The following is a 27,715-nucleotide window of genomic DNA, read 5'->3' on the forward strand; positions in this document are numbered from 1 at the left end:
GGTATCGGTATCAGGTACTATCCGGTATTTTGGATGCATTGTCGTATATACAGTCTCCTTCCTCGGTCGTAACTTAAACGTACTCAATATTAAAGCAGTTTTTTTCTTAGCAGTATTAACACATTTCTGTGCAAAATACACCATTTTGAAGAAAATGTACGAATAAAAATTCTTCAAGTCTATTTTAAAGTACTCATTGCACTAGAAAAAAAGGAATCTTAAATTTCAATGTATCAATTTTTTTCCTGCAATGCAATAAAAATATACTTGGTCAAGAAAAACACGATTCAAGGATTAAATGCTTAAAACTGGCATAACAAATTCGTTTATTACAACAGACTTTGCTTGTTACTACACAATCATGTGCAACAACTTATTTTAATTCAAACGCCAGCCGCAGTCCGTGTTTGGCCCCATACGCCCTGCAACCGGTTAGCCACCTGGTTGCAAAAGAGGGGAACAGATGAGTGCACAGAGCTACCACCAGCTATTACAGTGCGACTTTATTGAATTTTTTTTATCTTTCTTTTCAATAAAATTCATAAATTACTTTGGCAGTGAGATGCAAACGTATATAAAGATGATACACACACTTTTTCTGCATGAAAAACTAAATTGTTGGTCTATTATTTCAAAGAAAACATAAATTTCTTATAAGTCGGCTTAAAAGTAAGCTAGAAGATTCTTTTTCTTCAATAATTTGTCTTTTTATGACAACTACTATGCCGTTTGTTACAAAAAAGTATGTAGAATTAAAGAAGTTTTTCAGTTGCAAAATAAAATATTTCATGAGAAAACGTTAAAATTTTCAAGAATACATTTTTCTGTTGATTAACATTCTTAACAGCAAATACACGTTATTACCAAAGTAAAATACCGATCAACTTACCGTGAAGTTTGTAACAATGCTTTATAGTTTTACTTTAAAAAATTAATTAACACAAAACTAATAATTATTTTGCAATTTTGCAAATAGCCTGTTTTCTTCATTTTCTTACGGTTGCATTCAAACTAACGTGATAATTTTCTCCTACGTTGGTTGAAAGTTTTTCAGTGTACTAGTTTTTTTCGCTCTTTCTCGTAATTAATGTGTAATTAACAATTAATTATCTAATCTAAATAATATAATTTAGATAATTTAAATAAGTATCCAGTTTATAGAAAATTTTATGACCAAGATTAACGTTTATAAACTGCCTCCAAGAGCTACAGAAACGGAGATACAAACAAAAAACTAAATAAAAAAGTGGTATTTGTTCATAAACTGTTAAATAAATAAATGATGCCGACTTTTCATTGGAACCAAACTGTTTTTCCTACATTTCTGGGCAAGTTCTGTGTGGTATTAACCTTAATTTTTCTATTTATTAGAAAGCATAAGATTAGACCGTAGTTTTTGCTGTCTTCGGGCAATACACTACTTTAAAAAACGGACGATACTAGAAATTTCTTACTTAATCTTCTCAATTTTGGAGCGCAATACATTATGCCGCATTATTTCATTACACGGGTAAATATAATAAATCATCGCAAAGTGCCCTATTGAGAATACGATGGAGTTCATCCAAGGAATATGGCTCTTAAAAGTCCTAGGAAGTGATCTCGATCCCCGCAGCAAATCTGCAATGCTTATACGTTTTGTTATACGATCACGAGTCTAAAATCTGTCTCTTTCAGCATCTTAAGGGTAGCGTTGACACCGTTATAGTACAAAATATTTAACCGAAAGCTGAGTCGAAAACTTGTTAGCTAAAAAGTGTCTAACTTAACTTAAGCTTCTGGACACTTGTTACCCATATGATACTTCTATCTTATGCTCTTCATAAGTATAGTCATGCTCATATATAATCGGCGCTGATGATTTGCTGATTTTAACTATATTTTTGAGGGAATTAACTAAAAAAAGTTCAGTCAAAGTATTTGCAGTCACCTGAGGATACGTGGACGCAAAGACCACCACTTTCATTGAGCTATCTAAGAGAAGTTTACAGAAATGAGAGGAATAATGAGTCTGTGATCAGCATATCGGTTTTTAAATCGTAATGGCCGGATGTAAGTCACGCGTGAAGCATCTACCAAACGCCTCAAAAATTTAGGAAAGTACCTCTTCTTTATTTACTGTTCAACACAGCCAATAAAAGTTTTGGTGATAAAAGTAAAAAAAATTTAATACGCATATGTATAATCGTTGTCATTATTATTTTAAATGAACTAATACCAGAGTAAGCCACGATTTAGAGACTGCCAATACATCGAAATTCGGTTCATGTAATAGCCACAGTATTTCATCTATATGGGTTCCAATATGGTTTGTATTAATTTGTGTTGTACGGAAAAATTCCTGTGAGTACTGCGGGGCTTTAACGAATATTCACCAGATAGACACTTTAGTAAATTTAGGTCCGTTTCTGCTACACTTAGATTAAGATCTGATTTATTATCTTTTTACTCAAAAATCTCACCAACACACGCCCAGACATATTTGTAGCTCCACTTATTCACCACATTTTCGGTATGCATGTAAATTTTATACGCCGCTCGGGAAAACATTTCAGAAAGATTGATAACAGCATCACTCTTCTGACCCCTAGAAAAAATATAATTTTCAATTTTCTTATAAGTCTTTTTTGTTGAAAAAATAAAATCACGCATGTTGGTTGATTTAAAGGAGACAACGAACGATTTGTAGTCTAGAGTCACCGATAAGCCTGGTGCTATTGTTATATTTCTAGTATTTTAAAGTAAACTTTTAGACGATTTATTTGCATATGATTTATAGTGTAATTTGGTGTACATTGTATTGCTTATCTAAAAATTTTGTACAGCTGAATTGTGTTATATTTATATTTAATTTATTGTATATAATTACACCTTAAATTAAGTTTCATATACTAAGCTATTAGTAAACAACCCTGTAATGATATATATGTATATTTATCTTTGCAGAGTTGTTTCTAATAGTTTACTAATAGTTTAACAATCGTAAAATATAACTGTCTAATTATTGCGTTGTTATATAATGTGAAGTTGCGATTATTTTTGAGTTAACAGAAATATAAATTTATTTAAATAGAGAGAGAATGATACTTAGTTCATCTCAATATTTTAATACTTTTAATTTCCGCTTGCCCATGACAGAAGAGTGTCATTGGTAGCCGGGATGCCCAGCTGCACGTCGGACTCCTGTTCTTGGTGTAGTGCCGATGATCGACTGCGATGATGGTCTACTCGATGGGGCATGTTTTAACCACTCTTCACTATCTTTGGTTGTGGGTGGCTTCAATTTTACCTCGACGCCACCAAGTGGATCCTACTGAACTAAAGCACAAAGCTAGCTTATTTTAGCAAAACTTTGAGCTTATTTATCATTGTTGTTATTAACTTTTTCAAGAAAAAAATTACGCGAAAACCATCTTGGAATCATGAAGAATCAGTATGCAAAATTTTAGCAAAATCGGTTCAGTAGTTTTTGTGGTTAGCGAGTACAACGGTTTTAGCGCCATATCACCACAGTACACTTTCATTTTTATTATATCTTGTGTCTTAACTATTTTTTAACAAACTCTCTCCCTTTTAAACAAAAATAAATAAATGAATATGAACACTTTCCAATTGAAAAATGAACCCGTAATCTTTTGCATCCAAACCATGTCCCTTACCCATTCTCCTAAGAGTGATCCTAAAATAAGAAATTCAATTACTTTTTGTTAAGGTATGGTTCGTAACTTATTTCAAATATAAGTATTTATTTACTGTTCACTGCTAATTAATTTTGTTTGATTTACAAACAAATTATTCATTTAATAAGCGCATTTTTTTAGTTAAATGTTTTTTTCTTGAAAACTGAGAAATAAGAATATTTAAGCAGAGCAACTTTCCTGTGTATCATTTAATATTTATCTATGTATCATTAATTTCTTACTTTTACAAATAAATAATTGTTTATACAATTTTTTATTTTTTTTTTTAATTCTCACAAATTTTGCTAACATTTTTTTGTATTCTTTAAATACATTTATTGATTTTTATTGCGTCTTATTCTTTCACAAATTTTTTATTCTTGACGACGGTGATTTTTTGGCTTAAGGACGTTCATTACAGTTAGAGAGGGAAGTTCGGAGAAGTGAGGGGAACGAAAATATATGCAGCAACACTGTCAATTATTTTTCTCATACGGATGCTCTTGCATACATACTTCTATGCATATTTGTTCCCCTCTTTCTAGTAAAGTATAGTTTTATACTTGGGTACCCAAGCACCCACTGCCTACTAATTTTTAAATATGAAGCTACTTTATCGAAACTTTGACCTTGCAATATTTTATAGTTTGCGAAAATGCTAAAACTAGAGGAAATTTCTGTGTTTAAAATATATGTCAAGAATAACGCATACTTAAAGTTATTTTTAGTATGAGAACTTGATTTCTACTTTTTTTCCAAATATGACTTCTTGTAGATTATTTTTTAGTAATTTGGTAATTCTTAATCAAGTCTCATTACATAAGCCATTAGTTGTTATTAAATTTTGTTTTAACATTCATATTGAACTTACTTTTAAATTTCACTTATGCAGTAAAAGATCTTTTATAATGCTCATTAAAATTTCTACAGAATCGTTTCAATAAATATTTTCATTATTTTTACATACTTCTTTATAAGTGACACTAATGATACTATGATAAACAGTCCTCGCTCCAGACATATGATCTAAAATTTTGATACTTAAAAAACAAGTGTACTTATAAGGTAAGAGACTATCATCATTCATCAAACAATTTTTTTTAATTACCGACAGTATTAGAATAAACATACTGGATAATAGGGTATAAAAATTTTTATATTTACAGACGTTAGAAGGATCTCTGAAACGCACTTCCTTCCTCCTTCTGCTCTCGTTTTTCTACTCATTTCAACAGATTTTTCGATCTTTCTTCTATATGCAGTACCTTCCGTCCTAGAAAATAGTATGATTTATAACAATACTGCTTCGTAACTGTATAGATTGCTTGAATTAAAAAAATTTATCCTTTAACAGATCTTATAATTGTAAAGTAGAAAAACTGTATGTCAATTGATAACTTCCATGTTCTTTTTAAATTTTTGTCTAAAGTTACTACAGCTTTGTGTAACTTTCTCTCCACGTTATCTTAAAAGGTTAACTAAGTTTATGATTATTTTATATAATGTATACGAAAATTGTATACAAAAACGAAGTTCACAATTTATTGTGCAATTTATTAAGTCTTTTAAAATCGTCTTAACGATTACAAATTCCTCCACACTTTTTACACATAAATTTGAAGGTGTAACGTACGAAAGTATAAGTGAGACTCTGGGCTCCCTCTTTCTGCATCTCGTAACAAGGGGCATTAGGGCCAAGTGAAGGAAAGATTAAGTAAGGAGAAAGCGTTTTGGTACACGACAAGCTTCGAAAGGAAACACATGCGCGGCTTTGCCTTATGAATGCGGTATCTTAAATAAAGGTCTTTAACATAATGAGCGTTCATCATTCTCGCGACGTACCTCCTTATCAACCACCCATAGTGCAGTGCTGCGAGAATACGACAATTAAAAATCGAAAGGCCAAGGATGCGATGAAAGACGACAATACCAGTCAAAGTCTACAAGCAACGGTGACAACAGCCCAGAACCCAACAGGGCTAGGGTACCAATTGCAGATTATTACTTTATCTAGCAGACAAACAGCGAGCGCTGAAGAGAAATGATCTGTAACATTTTATTTCTACTGGTGTGCATATCAAACAGCACGTGAGTACAAGTGTAATAAAATATACTTTACCCCATTCTCCCAAGACAAGATAGGAGAGGCACCTAAAGAATTCTAGAGCCGGGAGAAAGATAAGTGGGTCATGCTGCAAGAATTCAACGAGTCAGTTAAAAATAGAAAACTACAGTGACTTTAGGAGAAAGATAACAGCGTATTAACAAACAGGATATCATAAATCGAAGTGGGAACCGAAAGCAGGTAAACTGTCTACCCTCTGTTAGCTGACGCAGCTAAGTGAAAGAGAACAAATATCAGGACCTGGGCTTAACATATTTGCTATGAGAGTGAAGACAGCCAGCGCTCTAGTTGGCAACTTTTTGCAACGCTAGCTGGATAGTGGATGACTTTTGCGATGCCAAATCTAGAAAAAATATTTATTTTAATTAATATAATTTCTGTATTGTTGAGCAAGTGTCATCAAAAGATGATGTGAGCAATCTTGTTGACTACAAAAAATATGTGAAGTGATTTAAGTGAGTGTATAACTCATACGCTTATAATAAAGTCAAGCAAAATAGCCTCAATGCTGCTACCAGCAGAAAATATGACGTCAAATTCTAGGATCTGACTGTCCAAACAACACAAAAAGGTTTGCTTGTTTGACTTTTTGTATGGCAGACGATATATAGATGCTCTAAAATGACTTCACATATTTTTTGTTGTCAAGAAATTTGCTCACATCATCATTTAATAATATTTGCTCAACCATACATTAATTATAATAACTGTAGTAAACTTTTTTTCTAGATTTGGCATCATGAAAGCCGTCCGGTATCCAGCCAGCGTTGCAAAAAGTTGCTGGCTAGAGCGCTGGCTGTCTTCACTCTTACCATGAATAGCATAGCGAGCGTTGATAAGAGGGACCTTAAGCGTTATCTTTCCAGACATTGTAAACCCACGTGCGCACGCTGTACTACTCTGACTCGAGGTAAGCTGAATTTTTTAAATAGGGCCCGGGTGTGTCGTGTGAGTAAAACAGATACATTAAAAAAAATCCGAACTACAGACATAGGAAAACATGCCTCTTTCCGGGGGAACTAACTTTAACGTCACGAATAGCAGGGACGAAATAAATGACGATAGGGCTGAGATAAGGCTTGGATAAGGTACGATAGGGCTGAGATATTGCTTGGATAAGGTACTGTCAAAACAAAACCTCTATTTTTGTCGTGAGACTTCTTGATGCAACTGAAGGAAATTTTGCAGTAAATAAACAATCAAGTTATAATAACAAAGTAGATTGTTGATATTTAATAACAAAGAATCTTACTCCGTACGAAAAAAAAGCATCGTAGGTATTAGAAATTTTTTTTTGTAATTGTAAATATTGCATATTCCAGTATTGTTGACTGTAAAAACAAGCTTCATTGTGAAAACTTAAGTAATTGATTGTGCTTCATTCGACTTTTATTTTTGAAAGCTTGAATACCTTAAAAGATTGAACATATATTATGCGATGAAGCTGATGAAAAAATTTTTGATAGTAGTTAATTTAGAAAAAGTTTAGTAACTTTTTTTACACTAAAAAGTTAACATTTACATGGTTTTTTGACATTTTTGTATAACCAATAGTATCTAACTGTTAGCATGTTGAATATTTCCAGAAATTGTTTTGTCAACACTATATTAAATCATTTAAGAAGTTCAAGCTTAAAAAATGAAAATCAAATAAAAAGCAGAAAAGTTTCAAGACTATTTTCTTGTAATGAGTTCTGTTGTACGGTTATCAATATATGAACATGCAACATGTAACGTTAAAAAGAAACTGTTTTACTCGTTAAATACCTCTTTTTCACATGAAATAAACTTTATTTATTAAATGTCAACAATCTATTTTTCATTGGTTAGTAAAAATTTAGTGTTTATCAAGTTAAAAGCTTCTTAACCATGTAAATAAGAAAATTTTTAAAGTATAACCTTTTAACTGTCCGTATTTCAATCTTGATGAAATAGGTTGCGATCAGACAGTTAAAAAGAGCACGTTTGAATTTTATTGTTTGTTTTATAATTAATATAGCTTGAACTAAACGTAAAATGAAGCTGCTTTGTAGTAGGATACATGATAGCCTTATGTTTATCTAAATAAACTGCTGTTCATCTCGATACAAGAGCAAAAATAAACAGTTAATATATGCAATTATTTACATACTTATCACGTGTGATAAAAATTAAAATGTTTAATTTTATCCAATTGATTATACCTAGGAAAGGGTACGTAATATATACAAAATCTCGCTAATCCTTACAAGAGATTTTCGTTTGCTGATACGTAAGCTTTAATCAATTTTACTTAACTGACATATAATTATGATAGCAGGGTCATTGACATTAAATTTGATATCAGGAACCGCAAGAAATTTTAACAAATCCATCTAAGAAATTAAACATCTAGTTAACATTAATTATATAAAGTGTATTGTTTTAGTAACGTGGTAAATAGCAAATTTTAACTGTTTACCTTTCAATTTACATGGAGATTAGATGTAGTTTGTCTACACAAACATTAGACCATTACGTCTCCTTCTGCAATGCGGCTTTGTTCCGTATCTGTACTTTTTTAAAATAAAAATTCCCAATGCAACTGTACAAACCGTAGGCCTCCGAAATTCGGACACGTTACTTTTAAACACTTACACTGCATAAAAATAAAATATTTTCCTATTGTAATCGTTTTAATGATTTCATTAAAATTAAGTATTTTTGGCGTCATGCGTCAGATGCCTACCGAAGTGCGGTATGGCTGGCTAGTTGCTCTTACTCGGGCGCTCCAACGCCTCTTAGACGTTCTTATAACATCAGTAAATAAAAAGTTAATTTTGCACTAGATAGTCTTACAATATATTTCTCAATTCGTTCAAAAAGTAGTGGCTATCGACAGAAGTTACTTTAATAAGGGTTATTATCAAACTTCGTAAAAAAAAATTGTGAAAAATCAATACATCAAAAACTTTTTTCGGTGCCCGATTTTGGTATTAAAATTTGAAACATTATACTTGTAAAAAAAATTTAATAATAGAAAAAGCCCAGGCAAAGATGTTGAGCCTTGAAAAATCATTGTACGATATTTTATGACCAAAAGGAAATATTTCAAAAACTTTGTAATATGCTTTGCTGAAAAAATTACTGAAGGTTTGTCACCCTTGAACTCACAATTTCACTAAATTTTATCTCATAATTAACAGAAGAAAAAGTTGTTAACACATTAAAAAACGACTACTTTATTTTCAAGTTTTCTCAGTGCCAATGCATCCAAATTTTATTTATCGAACGCCAATTGATATGTTCTTTAAGATCTAAAACTTCTTTCTTTATCTTTTGTGTATTTGAAGTTAACTTTCTATGATCGCAAAAAAACCGTTTTTATGTCTTTTTCGAATTTTTTTACGTTAGCTTCTACATCGATCGGCCGTATAAATTAGGACGCTAAGTTTTATGAATTGTTTTTTTCTTAATCAACGTATTTTTTGGTTTTTGTTTTTTATTTAAATTTTGTCATTATTTTTGTAGGTTGATTGGACTAAATACCATTTAATTGGTCAATATAAGTCCTAAAGCTCTTTTTTTTGAGATCTGAATTTTTCCCTATTGTGTATATTCCTAAAATCCGCTCTTAAAAGTTACACCCAGAAAACTGATTTTAATTTCTAGAATTATGCAATCTTGGGGCTGATAATATTTTTGCTTTTGATGAAATTTTCTGGATTGCAAAATGTTAAACTGTGGTATAAAAATGAAGCTACAAACCAAATTTAAGCCTAATTGGATGAAAATATTTTGAGACTTACAGTTTGTAATGTCATGATATTAAATAATGAATTTTTTTATTAAGTACGAGTGCTTTACAGAGCTAGAGGTGCCTTATATTTTTACCAAAGGAAACAGCGTAACCACCACTTATGAAGACATATAAATCGACTATGATTTCGAGAAAAAAATGAGCCTCTCTAGTACTTTGACGGTTTGCATTATTGTATAATTGAGTGTTATTTAAATTTACGTATAAATCAGTATCATATCGTACAAAAACAAGTAAGAAATTTAATTTTCTTACGCGGTTCAATACTAATATTACCACAAAATTCGTAGCGCACCAAAAACTTAATACTTAAACGAAATTAAAATAAAATTAACATAAATTACTTTGTAATCTTGCCAGCTATAAAAATAAATAAACTATGAACTTTTTCTATGCATTACGTCCATGTTCTTACGTCCTGAGAAATTTGGGGAAATACATAACAACATGTATTAAAAATAAATATCCAAGGATTTGTAAGATCGGTTAAGGCCAGTAGATTATCTAAGAAAAAAAATATAAGTTAGAATAACGAAAACAACTTTTGCATACACGTACAATGTTAATAATGTATATGTTACTAGCAAATTAAATTCACTAACATTTATACGTGTATGTATTATTTTATTTTTCAACGTGATTTGTTGATAAGATAATATAAACACATGTGTCTGTATAAGTTGTTGTTGGGGACTGGTGGGATGTAGGGGTGACCAGAAGGGGTTAAGAAAAATTTCTCGTGGGGCAGCGGGAAGTATATGGGGGCATTTAACAGCTGTCAGTATTAAATTAGTAGTAGGGCGTCTAAATTAAAAGTAAGATAAGGCAAAATACGTAAGAGAACAACAGAATTTTATTTTTCTTTTAGGGTGGTTGTTTGCAACCAACAGGAGTCATTAGGAAGGGAGGTTTCAAGGGATATGTGAGGAGCTGTGTTGGATTTTAGGGGGTTTACTTATGTATACATACGGTATGCACACGTATGTATACATATCTGAGTTCTTATTCGATTTAGCAATAATAAAATTCTTCGTCTTTTGTAAAGTAGATGATGAAGAAGATTAAAAACAAAATAAAATGTAAGCATATGTTAATAAAATGTATAAACGTATATGTATCCTTACGTATAAAACATGTACATGTATGTATACACATCATGGTTCATAAAGATCTGTAGGGAAATTGTCAGTGGGGTGGTGGGGGTTAAAAAAATATGCAGGGGGCTGTGGGATCCCTAACCATGGTTTTGAGAGTATATGTTCAAAACAAAACCCATAAAACAAGAAATATTAAAAATGCTATAAGTGATGATAGGTGTGTTCAGGTATGAGAATCGAATATTATAAGAAAATTTTAGTACTCTAACAAAAAGCATATTAATCGGGAAGAGTAACTCTTTCGGAACTTTCATTTGCTCGTTTTTTGATAAGCTTAACATTATTTAGGGTTTACATCCACAATAAAACACCACTTGGTTTTTCTTGAGCAAAAGTTTTCTTATTTCTGTACTAGTCATTATTTCGTCTCGTCATGGAGACCTTTTTGTTTTGCTTCGTTCTGCTGTTGTATCTACCATCACACGACGCTTTACTTCGACAGTCTCCCTTTTTCACGAGAAAGCGCCACGCACATACACACCAATAACGACTACGACTAACATATTATTACAAGAGAACACAAGGTATTATGAAGAAATTTTCTCAGCCTTGAGGAGATGGAAAAATAATTTTTACCCACTAACACCTATTGCTGCAAAAAAATAGCGCATGATTTACATAAAAAAAAAAAAAATTAAATTTCTCCATAACTAGACTAAATATTCACTAGTATATGAATAAAAAAATTTTCGCTCAAGAAAAATTAAGTGAAGTTTTATTGTGAATGTTAGCCCTAAATAAACAAGCATATAAGTTTTACATGAAGACGACATTAAACCACTGCATAGTAACATGCATAGTACGTTGAAATTAAGCAGTAAGACTCATATAAAGTCATATTTACTGAACTATTGGAAAGGAGAACTAGTTCTCAATATATCATGACTATATTAAACAAAAATTGAATGTTAGTCTGCCATGTTTACGACCGAAACGACTGGTTATATCAGCGTTGGGGCGTTAAACTCACATTACTGCTAGACTTTAAAAAATGCCGTCTCCTCAATTCAAATTAAGTCTTTCCTAAGTTAACCTTGCTTTTACCAAACAAACTGCTGAAATCAATATGATAGCCAAAAATAAATATTTATAAATCGTATGTTTAAGGCTACAAAAAATAAAGCATAAATTTTGTTATAAAGTATGACTAGTTGTTACTATGTTTTTTATTAATAGACTCTTGCATAAAATATTAGAAATTGAAAAAAATCCGTGATCATCGTTATGAGTTATAATTAATTAAAAATTAAGCTGACAGTATTTTGTGTATAGTTCAGCAGCACTGTAAAATTTTTTAGTCATAAAAGATTTTTTTTAAAAATTCATCTTAAGTTTTACGATTACAAGGATTTACTGAAAATAAAACGTAAATCAACGATAAATATTATTGTAATCTGTGATCTAGTTTTAATTATTTAAAATTGTTCGTTACTATTCATTACAAAAATTGCAGCAATTACGGAGGTATTATGTATACATCCAGCGAATAAAATCAATCATTAGAAATGATTTTTCAAGTATAAATAGTGTCGTACTTCTAGTATGAGTATAAAAGTTATAACACCCACATTACGTATGCGGTTGTCTTGTGAAACAATTATTTGGCATAAATATATGAACGTATATATATATATATATATATACACATACATATTCTTTTGCCCATTCCTGGTATTTTTTTTAAGGTTATTATATTTTGTATTAATATTTTTCTGTATCATTGGTGTAGTGAATTAAATAAGAAACTTAATATTTCCTTTGATTCAAACTTTTTTGTGAAAAAACGTAAACAATACATTTTGATCATCTCTCAAAAATTTATTTTGGTACAACTAGGTTCACTTTCATGAGCCATTTAAAATTCTGAAGATAAATTTGCATCAAATCTGGTGAGCAATCTTTTACTAGGAACGTTGCAAATTCTTTTATCGTCTATATTAAGTCTCTGAGTAAGGCTCCGAACTCGTGAAAGTAATGTTGAAAATAAATTTTCTGCTGTAAGTAACTCAAAACCATCATCATCGTCATCTTCATCTGACGTAAGACTATCAGCGTGATCTAATGATTGCCGGGACAGCCGTGTACTTCTTAATTGGTGCATGTTTCTTGGCACCACATCTTCGTTATCCCTGAAAAACAAAAATAATTTTAGCATAAATCTCGTTGCAATAATGTGCTTCATCAGGTTATAAAACAACGAAAAAACAACATCATGAACGACAGCAACTGCAACAATATCAACGAAAACAAAAATAATAACCATAAAGATAATAATAATAATAACAATGATAATGATGAACATAATGTTGATGATAATGACGAAAATGTTAATGATGATAATAATGACGATGATGACGATGATGACGATGACGATAATGATATTAAGAATAATAATGAAGATAATAATAATGATGATAATATTAATAATAATAATAATGATGATAATAATAATCATAGTAATAATAATGATAATAATGTTAATAATAATGATAGAAGTTATAAAAACAAAAATGATAATGATGTTAATAATAATGATAATAATAGAGGTGAAAAAAATAAAAATAATAATAATATTAATAACGACGATGTTGAAAATAATGATGATGATTAAAATAGTGATGATGACGATATGATGACGATGAAAATGATAATAATAACAATAATAATAAAAATAAAAATTATGATAATCATAATGATAATGATGGTAATAATGATAATTATAATGATAATAATCTTGATAATAATGACTATGATAATAATAATGACAATGGCGATGACGCTAATGATAAGAATGACAACAATGATGATGAAGATGATGATAATAATATTAATAATTATATTGATTATGATAGTAATGGTGATGATAATAATGATGAGAATGATGATGATAAAAATGAGAATAATAATGATGATGATGTAGATGATAATGATGGTAATGACGATAATTATGATAATAATAATGACAATAACAAGAATGATGATGATGATAATAATGCTAATAATAATAAAAATAATGTTGCTCGTGATAATTATGATTATGACAATGATAATGTTTATATCAATAATGATGATAATAGTGATATTAATTATGCTGATAATAGAGTTGATACTGATAATAATATCGGATCTTATAATGATCATTATGATGATGATGTTAATAATAATAATGATGAGAATGATGATTATAATAAAAATAATTAACATAATAATAATAATGATGTTAATAATTATTATTATAATAATAGTTATGCTAATATTAAATATAATAAAAAATATGATAATAATAATGATGATTATGATAACAATAATAATAAGAATGGGTATCATAATGATCATGATAATGATAATGTTAGTAATGACGACGATGATGAGGAACATAATAAAGATGTTTTTAATGATAATAATAATAACGTTAATAATAATGATGATGATGATGATGATAATGTTGAGAATGGTGATGATGAATATAACGATTATGATAGTGATAATGACGATGACGATAGTGATGTTAATGACGATAATGATAAATATGACATTAATGATAATAACAATAATAATGACAATGCTAATACTAATAATGATGATGATGATACTAATAAAAGTGTCGATTATTTCCATGATACTCATGAAAATAAAAGTAATTTTGATAATGACAAAACTAATTTTGATATTGACGATGATAATTATGATGATAACGATAATCAAGGTAATGATAATGATTGTAATGATGATAAAGATAATAATGATGGTAATTTGATAAAAATCATGATGATAATAATAGTAATAATGATAATGATGATGATGCTGATGTTGATAATAATGATAATAATGATGATAATACAATTAATGATGATGATAATAATAACGTTAATAATTATGATAATCATGATAATGATCATAATAATAACATTTATGGCAAAAATCATAATGATAATTATGATAGTGATGATGGTAATGATAATACTTATAATAGTAATAATAAAAATAATCATGATGATGATAATGATGATAATAATGATGACGATAAAAATAAGGATGATATTGACGATGATGTCGATAATGATGAAGATGACAATGTTCATAATAATGACAATAGAATAAAAATGATAAAAGTAATAATGATGATTATGATAATAATGATGATCATGGTAATAATAGTGATACTAAAGATGATAATAACAATCATTATGATACTAATGATGATAATAACAATCATTATTATAATAATGATGATGATAAAGATAATGATAATGATAAGAATGATAATGATGATGACGATAATTATAATGATGATGGAAATGTTAATGTTAATGATGGTGATGATGTTGATAATAATGATGATAGTAATAATAAAGATGATGATAATAATCAAGGTTAGAATAATAATAATAATAATAATAATAATAATAATAATAATAGTAAAAATGATCATTTTAACGATGATAATAATGATATTTATAATGATAATAGTCATGATTAGAATGATGATAATGATGATGATGATAATAATCATGCTTAGAATGGTAATAAAAATAATCATTTTGACGATGATGATAATGATAACCATGATAATTTTGATGATGGTAATATCATTAATGATAATAGTAATGATTTAACGATAATTATAATAAAAATGATAATAATGATGATAATAATGATGATGATAATAAAAAAAAATTATGATGATTATAATGATACTAGTGAAAACCATAATGATCATCATGATAATCATCTTGATAATGATGACGATAATAATATCGACGATAATGGCGATAACGCTGATGATAAGCATGATAACAATAATAATAAAGATAATGATAATAATGATAATAATGATGTTAATCAAGATAATATTGATAACAATAATCAGAATAGTGATAATGACGATGATGATAAAAATAATAATAATGATGATAATAATGTATTATATGTGTGTATGATGATGTAATATCAACGAGAATATTAAAGTTAATTATGATGACAGTGAGAAAGGTTATGATTATGATAAAAATGTTGATAATAGTGATTATGATGTTGATAACAATGACAATGATCACGACGATGATGATTCTTATGATGATGATGATACTGATGATGATTATGGAGATAGTAAAAATAATTTTGATACTCATAATGGGTATGTTAATGATTATTATGATTATGATGTTTTTGATAATGGTGATGACGATGATAATCATTATAAAGATTATCAAAATAATGTTGATAGTAAGGTCGATGATGATTATTATAATTATAATGCTAATAATGAAAATAATAGTACTCATTATAAGAATGATGATTATAATAACAATGATAATCATAATAGGTACGATATTCATCATGATGATGATAATGGTTATGATGATGACGACAATAATTTATAAGACAATACTAATAATGACAATAATAATTATGATAATAATGTTAATAATAGTAATGCTGATAATGTGTTGAAGATAATAACAATGAATACAACAATTATGATATTGATGGTGATAGTGATAATACTTATAATGATGACAATAGCGTTGCTACTGATTATAAAAATGATTAACTAATAACAATAATGATAGTGATAATAATGCTAGTAGTGATAATAAATGTTATATTAGTGATGATGATGATAATCATGATAATAAGGTTATAAAAGATAATAATAAAGTTTCGGATGATGATTGTGATAAAAATGTTATAAGGTTGATGATGATCATAATGATAATAAAGATAAATATGATAATAATGACACTAAGAAAAATAATGATGAAACAGATAATGATGATGACGTTGATGACAATGATAATAATAATGATTATATTAATGGTGATTATAATTATGACAATAATAATATCGATGATAATGATAATAATAATAATGGTCGTAATATTGATATTAGTTGTGAAAGTGATAATGGTAATAACAATGATTATGATAGCAATGATGAAATTGCTTCAGATCATAATTATGATGATGGTGATGATAATGGTGATGATGATGATGATGATGATGATGATGATGACAACAATGATAATAATGATAGTCACGACGATCATAATGATAGAAATGGTGATGATGATAAAAACAACAATAATTGATGATGATGTTAACAACGATGAAAATAATGATGTCAACAATAATAATAATAATAATAATAATAATAATAATAACAATAATAATAATACTAATGATAACGGTTATAATAATGGTAGTGATAATAATAATTATATTCATGATAAAAAAGATGATGCTAACGATGATAATAATGATGATAATGAAAATGATGATAATGATGATGATGATGATGATGATGATGATAATGATAATGATAATGATAATAATTATGATTATGATAATAATGGTGATATTTATGATAAAAATGACAACAATTATAACCATGATTATGATCATGATGATGATGTTAAGGATAATAATGAGAAAGATAATGACTATTATAATAATGATGATGATGAAAATGCTAATATTCATAATGATGATGATAATTCTATTAAATATGTAAAAAATCTCCATGATAATTATGATAATAATAGTAATATTAATAATGACAAAACTAATTTTTATATTGACGATGATGTTTATGATGATAACGATGATAAAGGTGATGATAATTGGTAATGATGATAAAAATAATGATGGTAATAATGGACAGTAAAATTGTAAAAGTTAAAATAAAGATAATGATAATGTTCATGACATTGGCAATTGCGCTAGTAATAAAGACAACAATTCTGATAATAATGATAATAATATCAATAATGATAATAATAATAATCATGATAGTAATGTCGATATTAATGATAATGATGATAATAATGATTACGATGATGATGATATTGTTATGATGGTAATAATGACGATGATAGTGATGATAGTAACGATGATGACTATGATGATAATGATTCTGATGATGATGTTGATGTTAGTGAAATTGAAGGTAGTAGTAACGATAATGATAAGGATAATGTGAATAATATTATTTATCATAATGATAGTGGTGATAATGACAAGAGTGTTAATAATGATGACTATGACTAGAATAGTGAAGATGAGGTGGCTGATGAGGAAGACGATCATGATGATGATAGTGACGATAATAATGTTAATAAGAGTTACGATAATGATGATAATAACGATGATGACATTTATAACAATAATTATGATGATAATGATGATGATGATAATAATGATGAAGATAATTATAATGATGATAATGATTAGAGTAATCTATAAATCAATCATGATAATTTTGATAATGCTAGTTATGATTATAATGATAATCATTATAATAATAATAATAATAATAATAATAATAAAAATAATAATAATAATGATGTTGATATCGATAATGATAGTAATAGTAGATTATATTGATAATTATAATAATGATGATCCTGGTAATGATAACAATGATGATAATGTTACAGACAACGATGACCATAATAATAATTATAAAAGTAATGGAAATGATTATTATAATTATGATTAATATGATGATAATAATAATCATGATGATTATAATGTTGATAAAAATGGTAATAACATCGACATAGATGATGATGATGACAATATTAATAATAATAATGATGATAATGATGATAATGATGATTATGATGATTATGATAATGATGAAGATGATGATGATGATGATGATGATGATGATGATGATGATGATGATAGTAATCTATACATAAATCATAATAATATTGATAATGCTAGTTATGATGACGATAATAATAATGATAATAATAATAATGATGATGTTGATATCGATGATGATAGTAATAGTAGATGATATTGATAATTATAATGATGATGATGATAATAATAACAATGATGATAATGTTACAGATAACGATGATTATAATGACAATCATAACGATAATATTAATGATAATTATGATTATAGTGAATATGCTGATGATTATGATGATAATGATTGTGATAATAATGATTATGAAGTTGATAATGATGACGATAATATCGACAAAAATGAGGATGATGACAATATTATAATCATATTGATGATAATGAAGATAATATTGATTATGATAATGATGATGATGATAATGATGATAATGATGATGATGATATTAATAATGATCATAATGATAAATATAATAGTTGTAAAAGTAACGGTAATGATAATGTTAATAATAATGACATTGGCCATTACGCTGGTGATAAGGATAATTATGATTATATAAAAGATGATAATAATAACAATAATTATAATAATAATTATGGTCGTGATTTTGACATAAATTATATAGATAATTAAAACGATAATGCTAATAACGATGATAATGATGGTAATGATAATAATGATATTGATGATGTTGATGTTAATGATAATGTTAATGATAATAATAATAATACTAAAAATAAAAATGATGATAATGATATTAATAATGATTACAATGATGATAATAATAAGAATGATAATGATAATGATTTGGAAAATGATAATAATAGTTATAATGATAATGATGGTGATAATAATTATAACGATGATGTTAATGTTCATGATAATGATGAAAATGTTCATTTAAATAATAATGATAATGATTATTATGATTTTAATGATAATAATGACAATAAATTGATAATCATAATTATAATGAAGACGATGATAATAATGATAATAATATTAATAATGATGATAATGACAATGATGATGATGATGATGGTAATGATGATGATGCTCATATCGATGACAATAGGAATAGTGATAGAAATAACGATAATAATAATGATAATAATCATAATGATGATGATAAAAAACACGATGATTATCATAATAATGATGGTGATTATTGAAAATTCAAAGTGATCAGTGATCCGTTGGGGGCGAAATGTAAGTAAATAAATAAATACAAGTAAAGTGTATTTAAATTTTCTGCGTTGATTTATTGATGCGCAACGTTTCGCTGACAATATGCGTCAGCCTCATCAGGCTACAAAATTAAAATTAAAAACACACAATGAGTGATCTGGAAGGCTCAAACACAAAAATACAATAAATTTTTTGTAAATTGTTACCGCAGGTACGCGAGAATTCGTAAGTTTGGTTGACTTACTCGTCACCTGTCGTGCTATCGACTGACAATAAATTACAACCACAAGCCAGCGCTTATATAGGCGGAGCCGCAAAGGTAGACGGTAAAGGGCGATGAACTCGATCGGGACATTTAAACTTTCGTAGTAAAGGAAGGTATGCTCTATTAAAGGAAAGCACATCCTCCTTTCTATTGATGTTGCGTTTGTCGAGTTTTATATAAAGCATTTCGGAAATAATTCTTTTTTTATAATAGGATTCTTTGTCAAGGATTTTAAAGTTATCCCAATCGAATTCATGGTCAAAATTGATTTGGTGTACACAAACAACGGAATCGGAGTTTTTACTTTTCATATGTTCACTGATGCGGACCTCCGCCGCTCGCTTTGTTTCACCCACATATGACGCAGGACAATTTTTACAATAAAACTTATATACTGCATTTGTCTGTTTATGTTTATTCGTTGTATCTTTTCCTAAGCGAACGATATGCTGCAGTTTATTGTTAATAAGAGGGTAAGTGTGAATATTGTAGGGTTTTAACATGGTTGAAATTTTTTCAAAATTATTGTCAAGATATGGTATGCCAATTTTGCAGAGAGGGTAGGTGTTTGTAGTGCTTCTGTCATGATTACTATATTTGTGTCTTTTTAATCTGACCTTTATGTTTTTATTAATAAAGTTAAAAGGGTAATTGTTTTTTATCAACAGGTTTTTCACCCTAGCAATAGATCAACGCAGAAAATTTAAATACACTTTACTTGTATTTATTTATTTTCTTACATTTCGCCCTTAACGGATCACTGATCACTTTGAATTTCCAAATTCACCGGAGGGCACTAATATATACTAGCAGATGGTGATTATTATTGGAGTGATAGAAATAAATGTTATCATGACGAAAGTAAGATAGAACATGATGATGATGATAATGATAATAAAAATAATATCGATGATTAGGATCATTTTGATATCGATAATAGAGATGATAATAAGAGTGATAATAATAATAATTATTGTGATAATAATAATGATAATTATGACGATAAAGATAATTCTGATATTTATGATGATGTTGATGATGATAAACATGATGATACCGATGGTAATGATAATGATGGCAATGATTATAAAAGTATTAGAAATGAAAATAATGATGACAATAATTAGTACGACGGTAAAAGTAATGATTATGATGATGATGATGAATATAATAATCGTTAAAGTTACAATGATGATGATGACAAATACGCTGATAAAAAGTTCAACAAAAATAAGAATAAAGATAACAATAATAATGATGATAATAATTACAATGTTAGTGATGGTGATAATAATGATATTAATGTTATTAATGATAGTGATAATGATATGATAATAATAATGACAGCGATGATGATGTTAATGATATTGATAATGTTGATGATGATATTGATAATTTTGATGATGATATCGATGAAGATGATGATTACGATACTGAAATTGAAGGTAATAATAATGATAATCATAGGGATATTGTTGATAGTAATAATATGTACTGTAATGATAATAATGATAATCACGGGAGTAATTATAATGATGACTATGACAGAAATAGTAATGATTGTGCGCCTGATAAGAAATTATAAGGGTAATAGTATTGATAATAATAACAATAACAATAATGGTGATGATGACAATAATAATCATGATAATAATGATAATGATGATAACAATAATAAAGATCATGACAGTGATAATGATGATACTGATAACTATACAAATGAGGATGACAACAAGAGTGATATTGACGATGACAAAAATGCTGATTATGATGATGATATTGATATTGATGATGATAATGATAGTTGTGATATTGATGATCATGATAATAATAATGATATAAATGATAAAGTCGATGATAATAATAATAATAATAACAATGATAATGATAGTAATAATGATAACAATACTGGTAATAATGACGTTAATGATAATGATGATGATATTGATTGAGGTAATGACGATATTAAAAATGATAATAGTGATGATGACGATGATGAAATTGATTATACTTGCGATGATGAGGACGATGATAACGATCACAAAGATGAGAATAATAATGATGATGATGATCACGATAATGATGATAAAGATAATATTGATGATAATTATGATAATGATGACGCTAAATATTATAATGATGATTACGATATTGTTAATGGTGACTTTGATAATGGTCATTGCGATGATAATGGTTATAATGACGATGAAAATAATAATGATAATTATAAAAATAATAATGATGATGACAGTTATTATAATAATGATGTCAACAATAGTCATAACTACAACCAAATAATTAATAACGATAATGATGATGATAATGATAAAAATAATGATAGTTTTAATACTAATGACGTCACTCAAGACAATAACGATAACGATAATATTAATAGCGATGATGTTGATTAAAATAATGATGATAATGAGATTGGTAATAAGAATTTTATATATAATAATGACAATGATGATTATAATCACTATTAGAAAAATCTTGATAATAATGAAAATCATAATTATAATATAGTAAATAATGATAATTATTATCATGATTATAATAATGATGATCATAATGATAATGATAATGATAATGATGATGATGATGATAATGATAATGTATTTAATAAGAATAATAATAATAATGATAATAATAATACTTATTATAATAATAATAATAGAAATGAAAATTATAACGATAATGTTAATAATTATAATGATGACTATGGTAATTATATTTATGATAAAGAATATAATAATTATGACGATTATAAAGATGTTACGAATCGTGACGATGATCATAAAGATCATAATAAAGATGATGATGATAGTAATAATGTGGATGATGATTATGATAATAATGATAATAATGATAATAGTGTTAATAATAAAAATAGCGATGTTGATGAGGATTATGCTCATAATAATGTTAAGAACAAGATTACTGAAAATCTTAACTATAATAGTTCTGACGATTTAAATAGTTATGATGATGATAACAGCGAAGTTGTAAATGATAAAGGTGATAATAATGATGAGGAAGACGATAGTTAAGATTATAATAATAATTAAAATAATGATAATAATGATGAAAATAATACTTATTATGATGATGATGGTAATAATGATGATGAGGATGATAATGATAATTATGAGAAATTAGGCAATAATGATGATGATAATGATATCGATAATAAGGTTCATAATAAAAATAATGACAATGTTGATGATTATAAAAATAACTATAATGATAAAAATGATTATCATCAGGATGATAATGATTATGATAATTATGACGATTATAATGATAATAATAATTAAGAAGATGATGATACTGATGATTAAAATGACGATGACGATTAAAATAATGATAATGATGATGAAGATGATAATGACTATAATAATGATGATGATAATAATCATGATTAAGAAAATGAAAAATATAATAATGACTATGATAATGTAGAAGATAATGGTAATGATGATGAAAATAATAATATTAATAACGATTACGATATTAATAGTTATTATCATTATATTAATGATTTTAATAACAACGATAGTAATAATGAAGATCAAAATGATGATGATAATGAACATGATAATGTTGTAGATAGTTATAATAATGAAAATAATAATGATAATTTTGACGATAATGATCATTATGAAAATAATGATAATAATCATAATAAAGATGATAAAAATAATGATGGTGATAAGGATAATAATATCAATGATAATAGTGATAATAATAATAATAATAATAATAATGGTAACAATAATAATGATTACGATAATAATGACGATGAGGATTATAATGCAAATAATGATGATGATAATGATTATGGTGATGGTGATGATGATGATGATATGATGATGATGATGATGATAATGATGACGATACTGATAATATTAATGATGATGACGATGATTATAATGCTAATAATAAAGTAACGTCAATGATAATGATGGTGATGATTATAATGACAATGATGATAATGATAATGATAATAATGATAATGATAAGAATGATGATAATCAAGACGATGATAATAATGATGATAATTAAGACGATGATAGTAATGATAACAAAAATAATTATAATAATAATCATATCGATGATTTAGATGACTATGATGATGACAATGACAATAATTGTAATGATGCTTATGATAATAATAGTTATAATAATAATAATATTAATGTTGATAATATTTATGATAATAATGATAAATATTACAGTATTGGTGCTTGTAATGTTAAAGATGATTATAACAATGACAATAATAATGATAGTAATGATGATTATAAAAAAAATAGAGATGACGATGATAATATTGATGATAATGATGATGATTTTAATAATAATAATGGTGATAATGATAATTAGGATAATAATGATGATGATTTTGATGGTAATGCTGTCGATGATGATAATGATATTGATCATGATGATCATGATGACGATGATTATGATAATGATGGTAATGATAATGATGATCATGATGATAATATTGATGGAGTTGATAAGGTTGATATTGATGATGACGATAATAATGATAATGATAATGATAATGATGTTAATGGTGATAATGATGGTGATGATAATGTTGATAATGGTGATAATGATGGTGATGATAATGATGATGATGATGATGATGATGATGATATTAATAATCATGATGATGATGACGATGATGATAATGATTTTAACGATGGTGACGGTGATGATTATGATGACGATTACGATTATGATAATGATAATAATAATGATGAAGATTATGATGGTGATTAAGACGATGATAGTAGTGATAATTATAAGGATCACGATGATAACTATAATGATGATGTAGATTCCGATATGATGATGATGATGATGATGATGATTGTTATGATGCTGATGATTATAATAGTTATAATGATAATGATATTGATTTTAATAATATTTATGATGATAATAATAAATATCATAGTGTCGATGCTGATAATGACGAAGATGATTATAACAATGAAAAAAATAATTATAGTGATAATGACGATGATTATTAAAATAATGATGATAATGATAATGATTTTAATGATGATAATGGTGTTTATGATGATAATAATGATGGTAATGACGATGCCAATGTGGATTTTGATGATGATAACGAGGGTGATGATGAAAATGATGATGATAATGATGACGATGATAATAAAGATGATGATGATAATGATGATAATAATAATGATGGAAATGATGATAATTTTTGTAACGATAAGGAAGATTTTAATAGGTCTTATAATAATAATATTGATCACAACATTATTTATGATGATAATGGTGAAGATGATAGTGGCAATGATGATAATGGTAAAGGTGATTATAACAATAATAATGAAGATGATGGTGATGATAATATTTATAATTATAATAATAACGATAGTAATGATAATAATGATAATGATAGTTGTTATAATAATTATGATCATAAGGGTAATCATAACCTTGATATTGATTATGATGACTATATTATTGATAGTTATAATGTTGATAACAATGATAGTGACTATGATGATAATGATGATGATAATGATGACGATGATAACAATAATGATTATAATGATGATGACGACGATAATAATAATAATAATGATGATGATGATCATCATAATGATCCTTGATGATAGCGGTGATGATGATGATAATGGTGATGATGACAATTATGATAATGATGATGATGACAATGATTATGGTATCGATGCTAATTGTTATAATAAATACAATGATAGTGATGATAATGCTGATAATATTTATGATGATGATGAAGAATATGATAGTGTTGATGATGATCATAATAAAAATAGTTGTGATAATAATGATTATGATGATGATGATTATAATAATCATGATAATGGTGATGATGATGATTATAATAATCATGATGATGATAATAATAATGATCGTGAAGATAATGATAATGATGTTGTTGATGCTAACTGATGATAATGGTAATAATGATGATATCAATAATAATAATAATGATTATTATTAGACCTCTGCTGGAGATGCGGTTAAGACAATTACAGACCTAAGGACTTCAAGGCCAAACCATGATGTGTCCTATTTAGTGAATCTGCGCATGGAAGAGAGAGCTTCAGTCATGTGCCTGAATCTGGAGCGTGCAGGGCCTGTCGACAGGTCCTGGACAGAAGAAGAAGGAACCCGACATAATGCCCAGAGTGCTCTAAGGAAACATGAACGGGGCAATTGACGCATATGCTCTTTTGCCAAAAATATCATGCGAAATAAGGGTAGACGTAGTGCTCATGAGCGAGCAGTACAGGATTTTTAAGCCGCCGAAGTGGCTTAGCAATGCAACAAATATGTCGGCCATTTTAGTTATTAGACCAGACTAAATCTGCCAAGATGCAAGTGGATCGGAAAGATATTTTGTCTGGTTGAAAAGTGGAGGCATTACGTATGTCAGCTGTTACTTTTCACTAAACACTAGTATCGAGGAATGCAGAAGAAGAATTAATTACCTCGAAGATACCATAAGGGATGGCATGGAAGGCGACTTATTGGTCGCTAGAGACTTCAATGCAAGAGCAGTAGAATGGGGAATGCCTGCAACGAACTCTAAGCGCTGGGCAGTCCTAGATATGGTGGCAAGGCTAGGACTGGTCGTTGTAAACGAAGGAAGGACCACGACTTTCCGATGGCCGGAATTTGGCGAATCAACACTAGTTATTACACTGGCTTTGGAGAGCCTTGCGCTAAGAGTGATAGAATGGCAGGTAATTGAGGACGAAAATGGCAAAATCACTAATATATTGTCTTCGAAATCACCAATACAATAGATAGAAGAGGCATAGCACGCAAAACAGGATGGAATGTTAAGAAGCTGGACGCAGAACGACTAGCGGAAAAAGTTGAGAATGGCATCGCTGCCATCTAAAACGACGAACAAAACCTGAACACAGCAGAAAGAGTACAGAAACTCACCAAGGCAACCATGAAACTCCTAAAAACCGCATGCGAGGCCTCCATGCCCAGAAAAAAGTGGAACAGCAATCGCTCAACTTACTAGTGGAACAAGAAAATTGCAGAATTGAGGCGTCAATGTCTCAAACATAGACGCCTCTTTTAAAGGGCCAGAAACAGACCAGAGGCCGGACAAAGGTACTTCGAGAACCAGCTTGCAAGAAAGACGATGCAAGCTGCTATCAAGAACAGCAAAAAGCAGTGCTGGCAGACTCTGTGCCGGGAAGTTAATAATGACCCCTGCAGCAGAGCATACCAGATAGTGATGGAAAAACTGGAAAGACCCTCACCAACTGTAAACAAAGACGCAGTTACCATGAGACATATCGTGAATACGCTATTCCCGACGCATCCAGAACTCGAGGATCAAGCAGACTTGGATTTCATAGAAGAGGTACCTTTATTTACCCAGAAGGAACTGGAGCTAGCAGCTGGATCTCTTAAAAACGGAAAAGCTTCTGGACCAGACGGTACACTGGCAAAAGTCATTAAGACAGTGGTGGCAAAACACCCACAGCTGCTCTTAAACCTATACAATGCATGTTTGTGGAAGGGGTTGTTTCCAACCCCCTGGAAAAATGCACGGCTGTTACTGATCGATAATGGCAAGGGGGAGCCTAACTACCCGTCATTTTTCAGGCCCTTATGCATGCGGGATACGCCTGGAAAGTTATACGAAAAGCTGGTCAAGGCCCATCTTCTACAGGCCATACAAAACGCGGGAGACTTATCCGACAGGCAGTACGGATTAAGAAAAGGGAGGTCTACCATAGGAGCAGTAGAAGAAGTAGTAAAAGCAACTCAAAACACTTGAGACGTATGGCATAGAGCCAGACCGC

At 28.5% G+C, this 27,715-nt stretch overlaps 1 protein-coding gene across 5 annotated transcripts in view; it reads right to left on the reverse strand.

Annotated features, from left to right (window-relative positions):
• Positions 1–12,577: 12,577 nt before the first annotated feature.
• Positions 12,578–27,715, reverse strand: part of Nuak1 (Nuak family kinase 1) — a 687,224-nt gene continuing 672,086 nt past the window's right edge. For all 5 annotated transcript variants that reach the window (XM_089598605.1, XM_089598604.1, XM_089598607.1 and 2 more), the window contains one exon: positions 12,578–12,869. In XM_089598605.1, coding sequence (XP_089454731.1) covers positions 12,596–12,869 — 274 coding nt within the window. In that variant the 3' untranslated portion in view covers positions 12,578–12,595. The remainder of the gene's footprint in view (positions 12,870–27,715) is intronic.

Source organism: Copidosoma floridanum, unplaced genomic scaffold, assembly GCF_036245765.1.
Source record: "Copidosoma floridanum isolate Cflo_tuat_1 unplaced genomic scaffold, Cflo_Japanese_pri ptg000006l, whole genome shotgun sequence".
NCBI lineage: Eukaryota > Metazoa > Arthropoda > Insecta > Hymenoptera > Encyrtidae > Copidosoma > Copidosoma floridanum.